Genomic DNA, 24,217 nt, shown 5'->3' on the forward strand with positions numbered 1-24,217 from the left:
CTAGCTGATTTCTGAAAAATAGATGGTCAGACTGGATAATTATTGTAGGTATTTTCATACTGATGTAAGGAATTCTTTGCTATTTTTTTAAAAAGCCTTATGCAATTTTCTTTTCAAATTCAGGAATAAATTATCAGCTAAGAAATGGTGGTTCCAATTTACTTAGAATGGGAGAGAGGGAAAGAAATGAAGAGTGGTTCTGTCATACTTTTAAAAAAATCTCTATACTGCAAAGAGACCATAATATCTAGGAACCTAAGATAACTAAGGTCAAGGAGTTCTTTAACTGGGGTCAGGAAACAGCCTATGTGACTTCATTAAAAAGGAGTTGCTAAGTGCAGAAGGAATGGCTAAGGTCTTTGCTGTATCAAAAAAAAAAAAAAAAAAAAAAAAGCAAAATCTGGTCTTGTCCTTTCTGGGCCCAAATCCAACTACCTATTTTCTTTCAGGCAAATAAACATGCAAATAAGAGATTAACCCCTCACCTGACTACAACAGCTGGTTCAGATCTTTAAGTCTACTTTCAAACAAAAATGAAGACTTATAAAAATATACTTTAAAGAATGATTAAATAAGCTAAAATCTTAAGATTAGGACCAATAATTACCCTTGCTAATGCTAGTGCATCCAGTGGATTCTGCTCTAATTATGGCATACAGATCTGGGGCAAAAAGAAACCAATATTTCAGACTTTGGGTAACTTGTTTTGTTGATAGAAGGTTAAAATTAGCTCTAAAAAATCCATTCTTGGGTTACTGTTATTAATTTCCTTTTGGAATACAATCAAGATATTTAAAAATAAATAGGTTTTTGTGTGCTATACATCCTTTATGTCAGTAAAATTTATAATAAACTATGTGCATTCAAAAAATAAGACATTTACCTTCTAATAACAGGTGGATATGCCATAAAACATTTTATATGTCATGGTTCACCTTTTATTTATCTATCCATATACACACACACAATACATACATATTCCCCATCCTTTCTTCCCTCTTTAGAAGCAACCAACACAGCTGTATGTATACAGTTCAGATACTGAGAACTATTCCAAATATAACAGTCTAGGCAGATGCCACAGGACACCAACCTACACAACCAATATTCACTCAAAGTCATTTATACAGAAATTCAAATTGCTTTTTAAGTCCATCAGCCATGAGTCAAATACTCCAAAAGGTTCCACGTGGACCATTTAACTTTTACCTATTAGAATGACTCTCTTTCTGAAGAACTCTCATGAAAAGGTCTAAGCCAGCATGTTCAAGTGAAGCATAAAAGTCCTCTGAGATCTGTTAAAGATGCATACTCCAGGTCCTATCTGCCTGCGTATTTTTTCACTCCTTAGGGCTAGGGCTAGGGTGGGACCTGGGACTCTAGTCTGAACTAATTTCCTGGATGATTATGGTGCAAGGAGTCCATGAAACACATGTGTGGAGAAATACTGCTTAAACTCTGGCACCAGGCATGCCTTCAGACTTACGTGGTGCAAAGAGTAAATAAGCAGCTGCTAAAACAGGGTTTTCAATTATTGTCACAAAAGCAAAAAGACTGACAGCTGGGATCTCCTAGTAGAGAAGGTGAAGGGATTCAAAGACAATGCTCTTTGTGTGGAAAGTTGTTTAGAATTGACATTAAAGGAAGCACTGACAGGAGGGGCACACAGAACAAAAGGATGCCATATTTCAGAACGATTCTGATACTCACGATGGAACAAAGAAGTTATGTGAGCCAGACAAGGCTGGACAGTCTCCACACTGTAGTTTTAGTTTCACAGTGAGAAAAAGCCAGAAGGTGTCTCTTAGTCTTGCAATGATATTGAAAAGTGAGATTTATATATGTACCATCATTCTCTCTTCAAATAATGTTTGTCACCTAATTTGCTCAGTGTCATACATACCTACAACCCTGTAGCCATCACTTTCAAGGCAAGGGGCCAAGGCTGCTGAAAGTAGGCCGTGGCTGCAATACCTTCTAAGCAGGTTCTGAGTCTAAAATTAAGAGTCCCTGACTAGAGTAAAAGCCAACAGAAATACATGAGTACAGCAGATCGCATACCAAGAGTACCAGACGCTGTTTAAAGCTCTGCTTCTTCTATGATCTTTATCACAGCAACATGTTTCTGCTAAGTAATAGAGTTCTCTTCCCCATGTTGGCAGGAAAATATTTTAATTGTTTAAAGAACTGGAGACTAAAAACTGAAGGGAATTTGATCCTTGAAAGGAGGAAACCCACCCTGCATTGAGATCTGTGGTCTCTCTTGAATAAATACACTGCTAAATTCAATGTGTGGCACTGACTGTTTACAGGTTCAAAAATAACCACGGGTGATATGCTGGGGACGACTGAGGAAATGTGAATAATAACTGGATGCTAGTTGATGTTAAGCATAACTGTAATTTTCTTTGGTGTGACAATGGTACTGTGGTTATGTAGGAGTGGTTACTTTTAGGAAATAAGTATTAAACTGGATTCAAGGCTAAATGTCATGACTACAACTTACTTTCAAACAGTTCTGTAAAAACTAACACCAAAACAGAAAGAGACAAAGCAAAATGTTAACCATAGGATCTAGTGTTGGATATACGAGTGGTCACTGTACTGTTCTTCAGCCTATTTGAAATTCTTTTAATACTTCTTGTAATAAAAGTTTGGGGTGGGGGAGGGATGGGAGGGATACTTACGAGCATTCCTCAAAGACTTTGACCCTCTCACAGCCCTCAGGAGGTTCCCTTTTGAACATGTAACTGTTGTTAGGTTTTGGTGAGGTTGCATATTTGGGCAAAGGAGAGTTGTTCCCATTCTCTGCAAGAAACGACATGCTGGATTACTAAGAAATACTAGCACATATGTGCATAATCCTTCTGTATTTGATTGCTCCTGGCCTCCCCTACACCATGAGCTACTACTTGAGGGTAGCAAGGCTTTACTCATCCACATTACCCCAATATCTAACACAATTCCTGGTAAAAAAAGACTAATTGTTTGTTTAAAAATGCATAAACCAGAGATTTTCCTTTCTACTTACAATTACCACAGCCTAGGCCTGTATAACTTACTCCTTAGCACTGAATACTGCGGTATGCTGCTGCTTATTTCTACTCTATACACAGCACATGGGCTCAAATGCCACCTCCATTCTTCCCAAGACAAATAACTAAAATGGTTCCTCACTGGTGGCTTATCATTCATTCTTGGCTGCCCTCAGAATCTCTCAGTTGATTCCTCTACTCTCTGACTGCTGTCTTTGCTCCAGGTAGTCAGTCTCTGCACAGTTGTATGGCAGAGACTTTCTTTTGCCTACAAACTTCTCTATACCTAAGAGGTCCTTCTCTGCTCATTTTCCAAAACCTCCTTCAAAGTCTGGCTCAAAGTTTTTGTTATCTTTCTAAATTAACCCTACCCAAGGGAACACTTCTTTACTCTGGTGATTCTGTTCAGTGCTGATGTCCTCAGTTTCTACCACATTAACTTAGAATTCTTGATATGTAACCTATGTGTTCTAAATGTACAGTCTGTGTCAACTAAACGACAACTCCTTGCTGACAGTAGCCCTTTCTTACAAAAGAAATCCTGAGAAGTTAACCAGTCACTCCTAAAGTCAAATACAGCAGGACACAAAACTTACAGAGTTCCTATATGCTGCTGAAGTAAAAGTAGAAAGTACAGAAAATCAAGGGGCAGATTTTAATAGCTATGGTTAGTCTGGGGGTGGGTTGGGTGGGGCAGGTACATCTGATTGAGCTTAAGTACTCCGAGCTGCATTCACTCTCTCTTTTAATCCTTACAGCAAGTATCAGAAGTAATTAATTATGTCAACTCCTGACAAGAAACACAAGGCCCAATCAAAGGATTTAATTCAGTGGGGTCAAAATTCTGTGCATGTGGATCGCCCGGGAGCACCGAAAGCTGCTGGTGCCTGTGTCCTGCCGGGGGTGTGGTCTATTAATAACTGGTCTAGGGTATAGCCATGTTTTATTTAACCTTGTAGATGACAAAAAAAAGGGACCCAATAGTATGATTTTACAATTGCCCATAGTCTGAAGTGACTTCTTCTGTAAATCTTAGGTCTTTTGCACGTGCTACGGTCTCAGTACTTCAGATGACTGGCGCTAATGACCAGCTGTCATCAGACGTGCAACATTTTAGGACAATCAACACACTGCAAGTAGGAGGTTCTAAATAAATGACTACTGAACTGAGCCATAGGATTTATCTTATCATTTTTCTCAAGCTCATGCAGTAATAACTAGAATTTAGGCTAAAAGAAAAGATTGCCCTGGTAAAGATAGATGATCATATTTGTAAAACATTATTAGTAACTGATATTCAAAGTGCTGTGTCTCCAGTTACTTTCTGAATCATGCAAGTGGTTTAATACTATAAGTATCCCACCTCCCCTTTTACTCCAGGCTTGTCTGGAATACTCATCTTGCACTGATATGTCAGCTTAATTCTTAATAGAAACATCACAAATATAGATCCTGAAACACACTAACTTGAAGGCTTCACATTCAATTAAAAAGTAGTAAGACAGTAAAAACATGACAACTAAGGTAACAAATGCTTAGGTAACAGTAACAACTTAGGTAACAACTTAGAAAACAACTAAGAAAACAAATACTTTTCAGGACAAATGTTTATCTCCTTTATACCAAAAAGGATGTTACTCGCTATTAAGGAGCTTGTATTAGTAAGTACAAGAAGAAAAAAAAAGTGTACCTACAAAAGCCCATAAACCCAGCCAACCTGACCATCACCTGAGTTCCACAGTAAAGCCTATAGTTCTGTACTACAGTTCTTTAAAATCTGTATTTTGAACACATCTCAAAGTCAAGATCTTAGTGGCCCTAAGTGTATGTGTTCCGCTAGAAAATGAACAGAAACCAGGATACAGCGGCGGTGTTACTTATCCCGTGGCAGCAAACTCCTCCCGTGTTGTACCTTTATCCCTGGGGTCGACCAGCAGGTCGTCAGCCGAGCACGGGCTCTCCTCGCCCCCCTCGCTGGAGATGGTGAGGAAGGCTGTGGGGGACACGGACTGGGAGCGGCTGCTGTCGCTGCTCCCCCGCTCGGCCCCGCCGGGCGTCTGCGTGTCGGTGCTGCGCGTGCTGCTGCTCCTCTGAGCGAGGGGCGGAGGCGCACGGTGGCCGTCGGGAATGTCTTGGGGCTGTTACAGAAACATTTCAAATGTATGTGTTTTGGTCACTGATTCTGAAATTCCCCTAGAAAGGCACCCAAGGTTCAGCCTTCCCCTGTTGCTGCAGAAGACTCAAAAGTCAGAAACCCTCTCCTTATCAGGCCTCACGGTAGAGGGAGAAGCCTGTGTGTTGGCTGTGGGGACAGCCATTCCTGTCTCATCGCCCGCCCTCCCCTGCCGCTGGACACGGAGTGGCAGAGCAGAGCCTCTGAACTCCCAGGGGTCTGGCACATGAGTGGTCGGTGCTCGCTGAAGGATGAAACAACACTGAGTTACTTATCACGTGCTGTTATTTTCAAAATGATCAAGACACACCATTATAAGAGAGAGGAGAAGCCTTGGTGTAACTCCAGGTTCCACCTGAGAAGAAAAGGTTGTGCACTGTGTGAACCAGTAATACCTGATGATAGCCCCTGCCGCCCCCCTTCCCCGCTCACTTCCTCCTCAAACAGTGTTCTCAAAGAAACCTTCCTAAAGGAGAGAACGGTTAATCACAGCATTGCTAATTATAGAGGGAAATCAAGGAGAATGTTCAGAGGAAGGCTTGTGTGACTCACTTAGCAGGGAAACTGGCTCCCCGTACACCTTTGCTGCGTTTACCTTTATCATACATCGGGAGAAGTTTCACCATCGTGCAGTGGAGGAGGGTAGGGTGTGGGCAGTGGTGTTTTCTCTAAGCTAAACCAGCCTTTCATCTTCAGGGAGAGAAATCTCAGGCGTCAATAAAATACTACTTTAAACTCCCCAGTTCCTCTTTCACTGAAGAAGGAAAGCTTCAGGATACTGTGACATCCTTTTAAATATAAACAGGAATTTTTCTGTCTTACATATAAACCGTACTTTTGTATGCCACAGTTAATAGAATACACATTTATGCATGTTATAGGTAAGCAGACCTGTGCTTCATGATCAGTCAACCAAACAGTAACTGACAAACAGTAAGATATATATTCATACTCAGAAGATATTCCACGCCACCACCAACAAACCAGTAAGCTGAACTTTTGTTAAATGGAGTTATAGACAATGAGAAGCATATCTGTGATTTTTTAAATACAGAAAAACAAAAAATAGTTTCTGTTCAAGGACCCAAATTTAAGTCATATCAGTTGTCTCTATGAGATGCAAAGAAACAAAAACTGTCATTCACTTGCAAGGTCAGAGTTTTTCAAAAGAGATAATTTTTATTCTCAACAAGAAGCAAGAAACATGTAAATATGGAAACCAAAATTGTGATAAAAAAATAATTAGAAGAATTAATGTATAAGGCTGATTTTAAAATAGAAGATTACTTACTATAAGTTGCTCTTCCTTTTCCCCAGTCTCTTTAATTATTATTTCAATCTCCTGATTCAATCCTTCCACACTATTCCGGAACCGGGAGCCTGTTGACTTGGTGATGGGGATTACCGGAATAAGTGCACTCTTTGGAACAGGAGCCTTAAGAAAAAGTGGTGGGGGCGGGGGAGAAAGAACATTTATGATTACCTTCACATTCTCTAGATGGGAGCATACTTCCATTTGATCTGGATAACTCTAAAATAAATCAAAATTTACAGACCTCACAGAAAGTGTGAATAACGAAACCTGCTCCTTGGTATACGCGAAAATATAATTTAAAGCAAAAATCCCAGACAATCAAGGTAGAATTTCAGAAATTAATTCACATCTATGAGGGACTGTAAAGAGAAGAGGGATACGGGAAAACACTAAAAGAATCTTAACCTCAGACATTCTTTCATGATTACAGGAGTTCAGATTTCAGAACATAACTTTAAAGTCCTCCAGTGCCATAATTATCTATATTCCAGAAAATAAATAACAAAAAGTAATTTATATTAAAAAAAATTGGTAGGAAAAACAAAATCACTTCCAAAGTCCATATACAGTAGCAAGATGATAGAGTAACTTCCCTGTGAAATCTATTCATACTTCCATTGTAATTATTTTAATGTTTTGTTTCAAAGCCTATCTCTAGTTAAAAAAAATGTTCCCACTGGCACAGTATTACTTTTGAAAAGAACTGATTATATTACAGGATATCACTTGGTTTCCTGACAAGATACTCAAAATAAAATATGAAACAAGAATTGCAAGGGATCTGCCAAAGTCCATAGCAATAGTGTGCCAGAAGTCATCTTGTATTGTCCTGCTGTCTGGTAAAGAAATGTGATTAATTCATCCTTCATTTAGGGAGGTCTCTCTGAGAAACCTCTCTTTCAGGGAGGTTTCAGATCCCCTATTCTTCAAGCCTTCCGTCTTGGTGCTACAAAGCCAGTAACTTCCCGCACTTCCCGAAAGCCTCCTCAGCAGTCCAGCCCTGGTTCACCCTGTGACAGGACTGTGATAAGACGGGACAGGAAGAGGAAAGTAAACACCAGAGCCCTCCCCTCCATTCTTCTGAGAACTTGCATTCTCCACCCTCCACCCTACTCTCACCCCAAGGCCTTCACTTTCCTACTTCAGTGAAACAATGCCTAAGATAGTCACTGAAACTGGCTATTTCCCATCAGTTTTTTATATCCCCGAGACCTGTCACTAACACCTTGAAGGGTACTTCTTTTTTTACCTATTCTCACTCTCTTGTTTCCTTAGCAACAGAATAATATTCCAAAGAATAATCTAAAACAGGGTTTAAAAAAAAAAGAAACTCTCTCCAATTAGATATGTACTTTCTCTTGGGAAAAGAGTGGGAGAATGAAGCTAAGAATATGGTTTGGTTCCTGATAGGTCAAGGAAGGAAAGAAAGCTTTCTCAAAGTGGTGGCAAGAGAAAACAAAAACTAGTAAAGGGATGAAAGGAAACTGATTTGGACTGAAGCACCTATGGGTTAAAAGAAACCCAGAGCTCACTAGTCTGCAGTGGAGAGCATGTCAGAGCATTTCTGTCAGGCAGGCCTCCTTCCTGTGCCTGGACTCTTCCTCTGTCAAAAAATAATGAGGTAACAGAGAACTGCTACAGACTAAGATTTCAGGAGTTATCAGTATATATACTACAAACAGAACTTTGATTTTATTTTTTATATTTAGTGAAAGGTACTCAATTCTAAACTTAATTTTCTCTCCTAAAAGTCACAAAACAACATGAATAATGGCTTGCTTTGGATGCCATTTTCAGGCTGCATCTGGTTTGTAGCTAACGTTACAGAAATGAGGAAGGAGAAGACTAGAAGGGGAAGATGAGCTGTCAAGGTTTCTGCAAAATGTTGACCTTTCTGGATTTGGGAACCATAAGGATCTGTTAGTAAGTCTTCAAAGAACAGAAAGCTTAAGTCTGCTGGGTGTCATGTTGAGAAATGCACATAATAGGAACCCACCAGTGTAATAACTAACTGGACATCTTGTTACTGCCTTTCCAGGCAGCTACAGAAGTCATATCCTAGATAATTGGTAAGAAGTTCTTCTCAAATGTAATCTAAAATAGTGGCAAGTGTCAATAGTTTAATTTATTTAAAGCAAAGGAAAGAAAGGAAGGAAAAAAAAGAAAATGGCCACTTTCCTAAGGTCACCACACCATTTTAGGTAAATGAAGCAAAGGTTCAACAGTAATTCATTTAACTAGCAAATAGTTATATGATTAGAAGAAAAATAATCTACCCAAGCTGTCTGGGAAATATTTGCTTCATTAAGCATACTGTTATTATTCCATAAATAAAAAGTAATAGGCCTTTGATTTTATTCCTTACATAAACTATGCTCCAAAATATTTAAAAATTTAAAAAATGATTATACTTTAACTTTTATGCTTCATTTCAAGGGTTCTTAAGGAATTTTGTGTATGTGTGTATATATAATTTATTTTTCCCACATCTACATAGCTTTCTGTAATAAAAATGTGTATTTCTAAATATAAGTCAGCATATGCAAATACAAGTGGGTTATCATATTAACTGAGAGGTATCTTTAGACAGCTCTGAAAGATTAAAAATCCTTCCATTATTAAGGAAAAATCTCTCTCTCCTAAGATTTGACCTTTGGAAACAAGGATCTCTTATTTTTCTCAGTTCTTGATTCCTTCTGTTCAAATTAGAGTTTTCCACTCAAGTAAGATTTCAATTAGGTGAATCACGGTTTTAAAGTTTTCTTTTTGCTATTTACATTCTCCGTCTATCTATATATTATGTTATAGCTTAAAGATCAAACTGCATAAAAGCTGTGAATTAACCAACAGAGAACTCCAAGAGAGGGTTTGGCTAACCCTGAAGCTTCATTAGAATCCAATCTACACTATAACTTAAACATCTGTTTCAAAGCATGGGGATAAAATTGTGGCAAGACAAGCAGACTCAGGAAAGATGGGAAGAATACCTACTGAAGTAGTAGCTGAGCAGGGAAAAAGATAAAGAGAGCTAAATTTTCAAAGGAAGAAAACTGTATAGGATAAAAAAAGGTCTGTTCAGCAATTCAACAGAAATCTAGGAGAGAAATGTGAGCCAGAAACCCTAATAAAACAAAACAGTGGTCACAACTGATGTTTAGAATGGATTCTTTAAAAAATTAGAAAGCACTGGGGAAAAAAAGCTTTCCTATCATAGGGGCTTTGGTAGGGGGCTCTACGTGGCCTTGATTCCTCCTGTCCCGTCAGCATCACTTTATTTCTGTCCTCCAGAGATCAGTGTCCTCTCATGTGTTTCCCCCTTTTATCTCTTCTAAGCTATAGCTAGTCTCTAATGAAGGTCACAGCTGAAGCACCTACTGTTTTGATTTCTCAGTGGCAAAATCTTGAAACTTTCAAGCACAGCAATCATATCCTGGACAGGCACACAAAGATTCCAGTGCCAAGAAGCAATTTTCTCTTAAAAGTACAATGCTTCTCTTACTTCTCAGATGAAAATAGGTTCCCCCCGCCTTTTCTTTCTCATGATCCCTTTGCTCTCAAACCCTCCTAAGCTATTACAAAACTATCATGTGCCCAGCCCAGATGAAGCAATAAGAAAATCCTATGGGAGGGCTTTCTTGTTTGAGCCTATCACAGCTAGAAACACCTGCATGATTTTAAAATTTGCACTCTTAAATTACTTTATGCTACATCTCCAGCTCTTCTGTTACTAACATCTGACTCTAATCATCAAACAATTCTGAAATGTGTTAGCTACATCTTTTTGAAAAAAATTTTTTTAAACTGGAGGATAACTGTTTTACAATGTCGTGTTGGTTTCTGCCATACATCAACATGAATTAACCACCAGTATACGTATGTCCCCCACTCTTGAACCTCCATCCCACCTCCCACCGCTCTAAGTAGTCACAGAGCACCAGGCTGAGCTCCCTGCATCATACAGCAAATTCCCACCGGCTCTCTGTTTTACATACAATAATGTTAATGTGTCAATGCTGCTGTCTCAATCCGCCCCTCCCTCTCCTTCCCCTGCAGTGTCCACAAGTCTGTTCCCTATGTCCGCATCTCTATTCCTGCACTGCAGATAGGTTCATCAGTACCATTTTTCACATATTCCATACATATGTGTTAATATATGATATTTTATTCTTTCTGACTTACTTCACTCCGTATAACAGGTTCTAGGTTCATCCACCTCACCAGAACTGACTGGAATTCTTGGCCACATCAAATGAGAGTATTTCTTGATATACTCCTTAAAAATGATATCTTAAGTATCCAAGAGTTTTGTCAATTTTGGAAACCAATGACACGTGAAAAGTTTCTCTCTCCTAAGAAACTTGGCAGCAGTTATTCTTCATAATAAACAGCTCCCCCTCCTGAACTTCCAGGGAAAGAATCACTCAAAAGTATGTCAGAATTCTTTTCTAACTGTAAAAAATCCATTGCAAGCCCAAGAAAAAGATCTCTTGTTAGCCAGTGGTTACAGACTATCCACTATCAGAACAATACTGTCCTTGATCATTAAGGGATGCTAAAGGAATTTCCCAATAATCTTCCTAAAGACCTGGACCATGTGGTTTATCTGTCCCTCGATCAGTGTTTTCTCCCCTTTAATAATGATGTAAACAGTGTGCTACAAACAGTAACATGTATTTATTTGACTTTTCTTTTTTAATGTCTTTTGTAAGAACTACAAACTACTGTCATTTACATATGTCTCCTTTTTTCTTTCTAATTGGAGAATAAGTGAAGTGAAGTTGCTCTGTCGTGTCCAACTCTTTGCGACCCCATGGACTGTAGCCTACAGGGCTCCTCCCTCCATGGAATTCTCCAGGCAAGAGTACTGGAGTGGGTTGCCATTTCCTTCTCCAGGGGATCTTCCCAACTCAGGGATCGAACCCGGGTCTCCTGCATTCCAGGCAGACGCTTTAACCTCTGAGCCACCAGGGATCTCCAATTGGAGAATAACTGCTCTACAGTATTGTGCTGGTTTCTGCCATCCATCAACATGAATCAGCCATAGGCATACAAATATCACCTCCCTCTTGAACCTGCCCTCCCCCCGCCCCACCTCCCATCCTTCTAGGTAGTCACAGAGCACTGGTTCCCTCATTATAAATACGCTTGTCTTCCTATCTGGCTTTTTATGCATGTGTTCCATCAATCAACTACTTTTGCGGTTTTAATCCTATATCATTTCTTCTGTTTTGTTTTGTGTAAAGGGGGAAAGATAAAACCTGGAACTCCCCTCCAAAAATAATCATCTACATATCATGAACTACAAACAAAAAAACTGTAATAACTTGGAGAGCCTAGGAAGAGGAAAGTCAAAGAGCCCCCAGATATTTAAACTTATTAACCAAATAAGGAAAGTTATTTTCCTACCCCTAGAAAAGTATAATGTAGAAAAAAGCTTTAAGCACACAGTAACTGGACCCAACTAAATGACCAAAAAAATTAGAGAACTGCTCTATAGAATCTGGAACATTAAAAATGTTTCTGAAGCCCTCTGAAAAACAAAACATTTTTCCACACTAAATAAAATTTTTAAAATACATAGTCTAATACATGGTATGCTTTCCGCAAGGAATGAAAAAGGAAAAAGAAAGAATTTAAGGAATAGCTATCTTTAGAGAGTGAAACTCTGGATGATTTTTTTTCCTATTTGATTTTTTTTAAAAAGTAACAGCTTGACTGAGGTCTAATATTTCTTATTTTTAGTTTTTCTTCCAGTTTTATTGAGATAATTGACATAACATATTGTATAATTTTAAAATGTACAGTATAGAGATATAATTTTTCTACTGACTTTAGTTTCTAAAGTTTCTTATAATAAGCATGTAAATATTTTTATGATAATTAAAGTTTTAGAAAATAAGTTAAATATGAATTGGCAGAGAAGCCTAAAGAAAAATCCAACTGGAGGCAACCTAAGATTTATTGAGCAGTTATTCTGTGCCAAGAATTACATTAACTGTTTTGTAATACTCTATACCATAAAGAGGAGAAGCCAATGGCACCCCACCCCAGTACTCTTGCCTGGGAAATCCCATGGATGGAGGAGACTGGTGGGCTGCAGTCCATGGGGTCGAGAAGAGTCAGACACGACTCAGCGACGTCACTTTCACTTTTCACTTTCATGCATTGGAGAAGGAAATGGCAACCCACTCCAGTGTTCTTGCCTGGAGAATCCCAGGGACGGGGGAGCCTGGTGGGCTGCCGTCTATGGGGTCACACAGAGTCGGACATGACTGAAGCAATTTAGCAGCAGCAGCATACCATAAAGAAAGCTCAGCACCAAAGAATTGATGCTTTTGAACTGGGGTGTTGGAGAAGACTTTTGAGAGTCCCTTGGACTGCAAGATCAAACCAGTCAATTGTAAAGGAAATTAGTGCTGAATATTCATTCAAAGGACTGATGCTGAAGCTGAAGCTCCAATAGTGTGGCCACCTGATGTGCAGAACTGACTCATTGGAAAAAACCCTGATGCTGAGAAAGGCCAAAGGCAGGAGGAGAAGGGGCCAACAGAGGATTAGATGGTTGGATGGCATCACCAACTCGATGGACATGAGTTTGAGTAGGCTCTGGGAGTTGGTGATGGACAGGGAGGCCTGGCATGCTGCAGCCCATGGGGTCACAAAGAGTCGGACACAACTGAACGACTGGACTGAACTGAATACCATTTAGTGGATTTCTCTGGTGGCTCAGATGGTAAAGAATCTGCCTGCAATGCAGGAGACCCAGGTTCAATCCCTAGGTTGGGAAGATTCTTTGGAGAAAGGAATGGCTAACTGCACCAGTACTCTTGCCTGGAGAATTCCATGTACAGAGGAGCCTGGAGAGCTACAGTTCATGGGAACACAGAGAGTCGAACACAACTGAGTGACTAACACACACACACACACACACGCACCATTTAATCCTCAGAACAATACAACAAACAGGTAATATAATGCAGAGAACCCAAGGAACTTCAAACAGCTAGCCAGCAGCATGCCAGATCTTACGCTAAACAATCTGAGCTCAGAGCACCTGTGCTCATATTCTACAGTTATAAGACCTCCTGGGTTACTTGTGAGTTCTTTGTTAGCATCTAATCTATTATTTCCAGACAATTACATTTGCATTTTATCTATTCATTTTTATGTTGGTTAGTACACATTTTTTGGTAGAACTTTATTGAAAAATAATTCACAGTATCATACAACTCACTCATTCAAGTCTACAACTTCTGCTTATGAACAGAATTGTACACTATTAATTGAACACTATTGTACAATGGCAACCCACTCCAGTACTCTTGCCTGGGAAATCCCATGGATGGAGGAGCCTGGTAGGCTGTAGTCCACGGGGTTGCGGAGAGTTGGACAGGACTGAGCGACTTCACTTTCACTTTTCACTTTCATGCACTGGAGAGGGAAATGGCAACCCACTCCAGTATGCTTGCCTGGAGAATCCCAGGGACGGGAGCCTGGTGGGCCGCCGTCTACGGGGTCACACCGAGTCGGACACGACTGACGTGACTTAGCAGCAGCAGCAGTACACTATTAACTGTACACTATTAATTGAACAGAATTGTACCACTATTATCACAATTAATCTTAGAATCAAACAACAAAAAAAGTCCCTCACATATTAGCAGTCATTCTCCATCTCCTCTCAACTTTCTTACCTTCAAGCAATCACCAGTCTACAATCTGTCTCTATGGGTTTACTTCTCCTGGACATTTCATATGAGGGAAATCATGTGTTCCTTTGTGTCTGGCTTCTTTCAGTTAGCATAATGTTTCCAAGGTTCACCCGAATGGTAGTATGTATCAGTATTCCATTCCTTTTTTGTGACCGAGTAATACGGGCTCAATAAAGGACAGAAATGGTATGGACCTAACAAAAGCAGAAGATATTAAGAAGAAGTAGCAAGAATACACAGAAGAACTGTACAAAAAAGATCTTCACAACCCAAATAATCACGATGGTGTGATAACTCACATTCACCTAGAGCCAGACATCCTGGAATATGAAGTCAAGTGGGCCTTAGAAAGCATCACTACAAAAAAGCTAGTGGAGGTGATGGAATTCCAGTTGAGCTATTTCAAATCCTAAAAGATGATGCTGTGAAAGTGCTACACTCAATATGCCAGCAAATTTGGAAAACTCAGCAGTGGCCACAGGACTGGAAAAGGTCAGTTTTCATTCCAATCCCAAAGAATGCTCAAACTACCACACAACTGCACTCATCTCACATGCTAGTAATGCTCAAAATTCTCCAAGCCAGGCTTCAGCAATACATGAACTGTGAACTTCCAGATGTTCAAGCTGGTTTTAGAAAGGGCAGAGGAACCAGAGATCAAATTGCCAACATCCATTGGATCATCAAAAAAGCAAGGGAGTTCAATAAAAACATCTATTTCTGCTTTATTGACTATGCCAAAGCCTTTGACTATGTGGATCACAACAAACTGTGGAAAGTTCTGAAGGAGATGGGAATACCAGACCACCTGACCTACCTCTTGAGAAACCTATATGCAGGTCAGGAAGCAACAATTAGAACTGGACATGGAACAACAGACTGGTTCCAAATAGGAAAAGGAGTGCGTCAAGGCTGTATATTGTTACCCTGCTTATTTAACTTATATACAGAATACATCGAGAAATACTGGGCTGGATGAAGCACAAGCTGGAATCAAGATTGCTGAGAGAAATATCAATAACCTCAGATATGCAGATGACACCACCCTTATGGCAGAAAGTGAAGAAGAATTAAAGAGCCTCTTGATGAAAGTGAAAGAGGAGAGTCAAAAAGTTGACTTAGAGCTCAACATTCAGAAAACAAAGATCATGGCATCCGGTCCCATCACTTCATGGCAAATAGATGGGGAAACAGTGGAAACAGTGTCAGACTTTATTTTTGGAGGCTCCAAAATCACTGCAGATGGTGACTGCAGCCATGAAATTAAAAGACACTTATTCCTTAGAAGGAAAGTTATGACCAACCTAGACAGCATATTTTTTAAAAGCAGAGACTTTACTTTGCCAACAAAGGTCCGTCTAGTCAAGGCTACGGTTTTTCCAGTGGTCATGTATGGATGTGAGAGTTGGACTATAAAGAAAGCTGAGCGCCAAAGAATTGATGCTTTTGAACCGTGGTGTTGGAGAAGACTCCTGAGAGTCCCTTGGACTGCAAGGAGATCCAACCAGTCCACCCTAAGGGAGATCAGTCCTGGGTGTTCATTGAAAGGACTGATGTTGAAGCTGAAACTCCAGTACTTTGGCCACCTGATGCGAAGAGCTGACTCATTTGAAAAGACCCTGATGCTGGGAAAGATTGAGGGCAGGAGGAGAAGGGGACAACAGGATGAGATGGTTGGTGGCCTCACCAACTCAATGGACATGGGTCTGGATAGACTCTGGGAGTTGGTGATAGATAGAGAGACATGGTGTGCTGCGATTCTTGGGGTTGCAAAGAGTCAGACACGACTGAGCGACTGAACTGAACTGAACTGAACTGAATGTTCCATTGTATGGATATATACTACATTTTATTTATCCATTCATTGGTTGAAGGACAATTGAGTTGTTTCCAAATTTGGGCTACTGTCAGCCATGCTGCTATGAACATCTGTGTTCAAGTTTTTATATGAACATATGTTTTCAACTGTCTTTAGTACATAATTTGGAGAAGACACGCTGGGTCATACAGTAACTCTATGTTTATTTAGCCTTTTGAGGAACTACGAGGCTGTTTTACATTCCTATCAGCTTATACAGTGCTGACAGGATTTTACATTCCTATCGGCAATATATAAGGGTTCTGATATCTCCACATTCTTTCTAAAACCTGCTATTTGTCTTTTTAGTTTTAGCTGTTCTAGTGGGTATGAAGTAGTATCTCATTGGAATTTGTATTCATTTCCCTATAGACAAATAACGATAAATATTTTTTTCATATACCTATTGGCTATTTGCACATCTTCCTTGGAGAACTCTCTATTTAGATCCTTTGTCCATTTTTAAATTGGACTGCTTGTCTTTTTATTATTGAGTTTCAAGAGTTCTTCATATATTTTAAATACAAGTGTTTCATATGATTTGTATAAATTTTTGCCTATTTTGTAGTTTATCTTTGAAGCACTAAAGTTTTTAATTATGATAAAGTCCAATTTTTATACTTTTTCTACTGTTGCTTGTGCTTTTGGTGTCATATCTAACAAACCATCGCCTGATCCAACATCACATTTATGCCTATGTTTTTATCTAAGAGTTTTTAGTTTTAGCTCTTATATTGAAGTCTTTGATCCATTTTCAGTTACTTTTGTACATGGTGTGAGGTAGGTGGATATATTTCTTAAATCATGTTTAAAGGCTAGAATTGGCCTTTCCTTTTACTCCTATATGTCCATCATTCCCGTATCATCAACCATAAGCTTAAAAAGTTTAAAGACTCAGACTCTGAAGTCAAAATGCTTCAATTAGAATCCCAGCTCTGTCTCATATGACCTTGAACAACATACATGAACTCTCTGAGCCTTAATTCTTTGCCTGTAAATTGGAATAGTAACAATCTCCATCTCAAAGATGAGGATTAAATGCTTAAATATACCAAAGCTGAGTACAGTGTTCCCATACTGTAAGTGCTTACTGCTGCTGCTGCTAAGTCGCTTCAGTCATGTCCGACTCTGTACGACCCCATGGACTGCAGCCCACCAGGCTCCTCCTCCCATGGGACCCTCCAGGCAAGAGTACTGGAGTGCGTTGCTACTGCTGCCTTCTCCGAAGTACTTACTAGAGTTCAACTATTAATTATTGCTTTCTAAATATCACTCAGGTTTGTCCATTCTCTCCAGTTCCATACCTTCTAGGTTACTTTAGGTCACCATCATTTCTTGCATGGATTATAAATCTATTTATAGATTTTCCTGCCCCTATCCTAATCTTGTCCTGTACCAAATTCATTCTCTACTCTGAACTCGTAATGATCATGTCAAAATGCATATCTGATCACCTGTCAACACCCTGCATTGTAGAAAATAGTTCTCAGGTGCTTCAAGGACAAAGTCCAAATTTCTTAACAACTGAGACATGAAGACTTTCAGCTCTGGCTAACCTAACCTCTTACTATCACCTATCCTTAGAGCCATGATTTCTTCTGCGTCCAGAAAGTGAAAGTGAAAATCTCTAGTCCTGTCTGACTCTTTGCGATCCTATGGACTATACAGTCCATGGAATTCTCTAGGCCAGAATAGTGGAGTGGGTAGCCTTTCTCTTTTCCAGGGGAATCTTCCCAACCCAGGGATGAAACCCAGGTCTCCTGCATTGCAGACAGATTCTTTACCAGCTGAGCCACAAGGGAAGCCCCAAAACTAGCTAAATTCTACCTATCCTTCATGGATCACTTAGACGCCACTTTCTATAGAAGTCTTTCTAGACGGCCCATTGTCAATCCAAGGATAAATGCTCCTTCTACAATACTCTGAACACTTCCTGATCAACATACTCATTATACTGTATAAAAATTAGCTGTTTACTTATTATCTGAGATTTGGTGGGGGTAAAGCCCCAACATTTCATTTATCACTGCATCCCCTAATGAGGACTACAATACCAGTCATATGGCACATATTTGATAAATGTTGCATGGATGGAGGAATGGCCTCAAAGCACACATTATCTCAAAGTGGTACTACCCCCTTTAGAGAGAGAATCCACTAAACAAAGCCACACTCATGACGAGTAACTTTTTCATGTTCACAGTCTTAAAGGCTCAATTAACTCTGAGTACTACTCCATAGCTACCATAACACACGTGTTTGATCTCTGACTGGCTTTCACACTCAGTGAAGCAAGTCAAGTGGTCAACATGATTGATGTGCCAAGTGTACAAAAGTCAAGCCGTGTGAATTTCTTTTTCAAGTTACTGTACTTTCTAGTCCTCACCTTCTCCACAAAGAGGCACCTTCATTTAGACAAAAATGAAGTTCATGTGAACTTCAATAGTCTTTATTAAGCAAATTCAACTTGCAGGGGAAAAAAATTTTTGGATAATTTTACCACTGTAATTGTTAATTTAAATACAACTTTTTAAAAAACCACTTCAGAAAGTTATAAACTGCTAAAATCCATCAATTAAAATTCAACAAAACTCAATCTTAACTTCTATTCTACTTGGAATAAAAATATGAATAGGAAATAAGAACTGGATTTATATCTTAGAAATACATCTAAATTATTTGTGGATGAATTAGAGGGAGCAGAAGGTTGGCAAACTCACCTGTAAAACCAGGTGGGTCTGTGGCCTTTTGTGAGTGAGTGGAATATTTAGTATTCCAATAGTCTATTCAAATTTTTCACTTCTTACTTGGTCAATTTTGCATTTTCCATTTCTCCAAATATAAATGCAGTTTGTTTAGGCTTTTAAATGTGTCAATGTATATTCATATTTTATAATTAAAATGCCTTATATATGGAAAAACGTTACTGGAAGCCAAACTGCAATCAAACTATAAATCTGTAAAATCAAGTTTGACCCATCTATCACTGTTTTAAGACATAATTAGTTTGAAAAAAATATATACCTTCACCCATACTTTCTCTTGAAAACAATCCACATATACTTAACAATCATCAGAAGCTATCAACCTAAAAAAGGAACAGGCAAAGTTTTTCTTGCTCTCTCTTTGCCAAGGGATGCCATCCAATTTCAATTCAGTATGAAGAGAAATGCTCCCTGGGTGAGTAATCAAGAGCAGTTCATAGGGTTCAATTAAAAAACCAAAGCAGTTAAAGACCTTTTCTACTAAAAGACTTCATGCGCCAGGTATCATCATTATCCTCTGTTGTCACATGAGGAAACCGAGACTTTGAACAGGTTACTTATCCAGGCTCTAGTTCCACAGCCAATGCTCATCTATATTACTCTGCCTCCAATATACCAAACTGACAAAGACAAAAATCAAAATATGTAACCAGCTATATCTCCTAGAAGTTATATCATTAAAGGAAAATATCATTTTTGTCAATTTAGCATTGTTTTTTTTTTTTTAATTAAGGCTGTGATTCAGTGTTTAATCACTGTTTCAAACATGCTTTTGAACATCTTTATCATAAACATTTACCTATGCAATAACATAACACCAGGAAAACAACATATCCCTTGTCTGGATTTTGTGGTATCTTGTGTTCCTACCTGACTCTGGTTAATAGCTGCATGGTTGCCATGGAATGGAGACTGTCTTTCTTTATCTCGATGATGCCGACTGCTGTGTTTACTTCTCTGCAATTGCTGGCGTAATTTTGCAATCTGAAAAGGGGAAAATAAGTGCGTCAGAGTGTCTTCCACATCACATAAAACATATCCTTGCTTAATAATAACCAATAAAACTCAACCCTATTATATCTTTTGAGTTTTTAAACCATACCACAAATATCTGATTTACTTTTAAAAATTTATATGTATATATACATATCTATATATGTATAAATGTATATGTTTCTTTCAAAGAAAAAATTATGTTCCAACACTGTTCTGCACCTTTAAGCTTCCCAAAAGTATTAAACAAATGAAACTTTTAGCAATTATACCTTATAGCTTTCACAATTCAAAAACAATGATAATTATTCTCTGATTTTCCTTATAGTGAGTCATATTTTATTCAGAATTAGATTTCTTTATCAAATACCTCACCTTCAACAACTCCAAAAAAGTAAGTAAACAGTATTATTTAAAAATCAATTCCAGCCATGAAATGCATTTAGATACAATCTTTACATAACAGATATAATTTTGATTAATATCTGATTATTAATTATATTAATATTAATAACATTATTCCTTGACTGAATTTTTCTGTTTTATGCTACATTATATTTAAAACACAAATGTGCTAATTATAGGCACAAAAAATGGTAATCATAACATAGGGCCATAATCAACTTGGTTACACTGGGTTACTAAATATCAAGAATACTTACCATTGTATATAGAAATAACAACAGTGAATTTGTTGTATCACTACAATCTCATACATTTGATATTTAATTATATTAACAGCTATGGAGTCTCATTAAAAAATTAAAAAAAAAAACACAATCAGGTAAGTTACATGTATAATTCCCTATTCAAATCTTTCTGTTTTTCTGGTGTTATTTCTCAAGTAAACAAAACCACCACCAAAAAAAAAAAAAGAAAGAAATTAAAAAACAATGGAACTGACAAATCTCTGCAGCTCACAGCCTCTGGGAACTAGTCAACCAAGGGATCAAATTTTCACACCCACTTCCTTAGAACCATTTTTCTGACCTCCTTAAGCTGATCTGTGCTGCCCCACGATGCTGAACGTTTGTGAGACCCTTTCTTCTTTTCAGAGTATTCTTCAGCCCATGCACTCTCTGTCTATAATGGGAAAGAGAAGAAAGAGGTTTTAATAAAATAGTTAATCATTTAACAATAGTGAATGCCATATTTGTTAACAACATGGATTGACCTTGAGGGCATCATGCTAAATGAAATAAGTCAGACAGACAAAGATAAAAAAATACTGTATGATCTCACACGTGGAATCTAAAAAAAAAGAAAAAAGCCCATAGAAAAAGAGATCAGATTTGTGGTTAGCAGAGGGGGAATTGGATGAAGGTGGTCAAAATGTAGAAACTTCCAGTTACAAGATAACTAAGTACTGAGGATATAATATACAACACAATATACAATACAACATAACTATGGCTATAGTTAACACTTGCTGTATGGTTTATTAGAAAGTTGCTAAGAGAGTAGATCCTAGGTGATCTCATCACAAGGAAAAATGATTTTTTTGGTAATTATGAAGTAATGGATGTAAGCTTATGGTGATCACTTTGCTACACATATGTCACATCATTATGCTGGCTTAAACTTTACAGTGTTATATGTCAGTTATATCTCAATAAACCTGAAAACATTTTTCCTTTCTAAAAAAAAGTATACTATATTTTTCTATTACAAAATACATGCCTATTACAGAAAAATTAGGTATTACAAAATACTTAACACAAATTACCCATAGTTCTTCAGCACCAGTTACCTAACTGCAATACTTTAGCCTATTTTTCATTTCTATTACTAATAAAAATTATTATTTTTATATAATTATAAGCATGCCATTTACTGAACAAATGCATACTGATAATAGCCAACATTCCTGTGATCTTATTATGTGCTAGGTACTGTGCTTTATGAAAGTAAATGAAAGGTCATCACTGTGTTATCTGATTTAACATACACAAAGTTCTTCAAGGTCTGTAGATAAAGAAGTTGTGACAATGAGAGGTTAGGGAAGTTGCCTGAGGTCTCACAGCCAGGAAGTGGTGAAGCAAAGATATAAACCTAAAATTCCAGAGTTTATCATCTTAATCTCTAAATTATGTCTTTTCTTGGTTTAAATAACTGCAGAGTACAGCTTCAAAAATGTTACATTCTTAGTGGTTACACAAAATCCAGAACTTAAAAACACTGTATCAGGGGAAAAAGTCATTCTTGGCACATGAAAATACTGCTCAGCCTCACCCCATAATAAGAGAAATGCAAGTTAAGGTCACTAAGACTAGGCAATTTGATTATATACACTCTCCTCCATTGCTGGTGTAATGTAAAATTGGTACCATCTAGTGAAGGTGACATGGCAATTGCTGTCAAAGTTACAAATGTACATACTGTTTGACACAATAACCTTTTGGTACTTTATATTACAGATCTACAAATTTATGCCTCTATGCACAAAATGACATATAGTATTCCCTACAGCACCATTTGTGCAAGCAAGAGATTAGAAAAATGTTAATAGAGGACTGGGCTTCCCTAGTGGCTCAGCAGTAAAGGTTCTGGCTGTTATACAGGAGACGTTCAAACCCTGGGTTAGGAAGATCCTCTGAACAAGGGAAAGGCCACCCACTCCAGTATTCTTGACTGGGAAATCCCATGAACAGAGGAGCCTGGCAGGCTGCAGTCCATGGGGTTGAAAGAGTCGAACAAGACTTAGTGACTATTGTTGTTTAGTCACCTAGTCGTGTCCGACTCTTTGCAACCCCATGGAACGCAGCACGCCAAGCCTTCCTGTCCCTCACCACCTCCCAGAGTTTGCCCAAGTTCATGTCCATTGCAGCAGTGATGCATTCAGCCATCTCGTCCTCTGATGCTCTCTTCTCCTTCTGCTATCAATCCTTCCCAGCATCAGGGACTTTAACCACCTTAGCGACTATAATCACCACCATAACCAAACAGAGGATTGGCCAAATAAATTATGGCTTATCTTTACAACAGAATAATATGCAGCTATAAAAATGAATAAGGAAATCTAAAATATACTTATACAAAATAATTTCCATGAGATACTGTTAAATGAAAAAATCAAGGCTCAGTACAGTATGTACAGCAACTACCTTCTAGGACTGCTAGAAAGAATATATACACATGTAGAGTATACATGGTAACAAAAGAAACTGGTATCAGTGGCTGCCTCAGGGGAAGATGTCTCTCAAATTCTGTACTATATGAAAAATGTATAGCCTATTCAAAATAATACCTCTTTACATAATATGATGTAAAAAAACTTTTAACACCAGGGGAAATTTTTCTATATGGATAAAACGATGCCTTTAAGTGAAAACAAAATTGCAGAATAATGTATAGAATATGCTATCTTGTGTTTAAGGAAAAAAAAATGACCTTTAGGCAAGGATTATCAATGGACACTAAAACATTAGGTGAAAAGTTACTAAGGAACAGGATATTCACTGGTGCAGAGACATATTCTACAGTTACTTCCTAAGTCAAAACGGATAAAGTATCTCCTTTACAAATATGTCATTCATAAAATAACATAAAGTAACAATGTTATTAAAACTGAAAGAAAGTATGAGAATGAAAATGAACTGTTCTAATTTAAAAGGAACTAAGAGAAACTAAGTAAAATGCTTGAATCTCCAAATGGATCCTGGTAAAAAAGAAAGAAATCTTGTGTAAATTTAACATGAACTGGATGTGACATGATATTTTGTAATTATTCATTTTCCTAGGTGAGCTAATGGCACTGTGATTATACAAGAAGATAGATATATGCTGAAAGATTTAGGGATAAAATGTTGTGACATCTGCAACACACGTTGAGAAAGTACAGCAAATACACACATAAAAGCACAAAGGTTGGTAAAACAAACATGGCTATGTTTAAAACTGCTGAATCTACTGACAGCTAGAATGTCCTTCCCCTTTTTTTCTATGTTGAATATTCTCTTAGTAAAAAGTTAAAGAGGGGGAAAAAAAAATCTTAAGTCATATCAATTGACATTTTAAATCCATTTTGGACAATTTCATAAAGAACCATTTCTATCAAAAAGTACTAGACCAACAAACAAAGGCAGGAAGAATGACAAGAGTTAGAAAGTCATCAGTTGGAACTTCTACAGTAATTGTTGATTTAAGCAAGAATCATCAACAAATGCTAAAAACAATGGGTGAAAGTCTGTTGGGGAATGGGATATTTATAGTCTCAAATATTTCCCCACAGCCTGTGCAGGTACAGTTACAAAGGGTATCCGGCGGGTGAAACAACATTACCGACATTGGGCACTTCTTGACGCACATGCAAAAGAACATATGTCTATGTATCCACATAATAAAGAATAGAATTGCATCAATGCTA

The 24,217-nt window shown here is 38.1% G+C and overlaps 1 protein-coding gene across 1 annotated transcript in view; it reads right to left on the reverse strand.

The window, feature by feature from the left end:
* The window catches only part of FAM117B (family with sequence similarity 117 member B), a 71,211-nt gene that overhangs the window by 6,497 nt on the left and 40,497 nt on the right, over nucleotides 1–24,217 (reverse strand). The window contains exons 3-7 of the mRNA XM_040228775.1: nucleotides 20,842–20,934; nucleotides 19,729–19,842; nucleotides 6,500–6,643; nucleotides 4,948–5,173; nucleotides 2,688–2,808 (exon numbers count right to left, since the gene is read on the reverse strand). Coding sequence (XP_040084709.1) covers nucleotides 2,688–2,808; nucleotides 4,948–5,173; nucleotides 6,500–6,643; nucleotides 19,729–19,842; nucleotides 20,842–20,934 — 698 coding nt within the window. The remainder of the gene's footprint in view (nucleotides 1–2,687; nucleotides 2,809–4,947; nucleotides 5,174–6,499; nucleotides 6,644–19,728; nucleotides 19,843–20,841; nucleotides 20,935–24,217) is intronic.

The sequence above is a fragment of the Oryx dammah genome, unplaced genomic scaffold (genome assembly GCF_014754425.2).
Source record: "Oryx dammah isolate SB20612 unplaced genomic scaffold, SCBI_Odam_1.1 HiC_scaffold_27, whole genome shotgun sequence".
NCBI classification, from domain to species: domain Eukaryota; kingdom Metazoa; phylum Chordata; class Mammalia; order Artiodactyla; family Bovidae; genus Oryx; species Oryx dammah.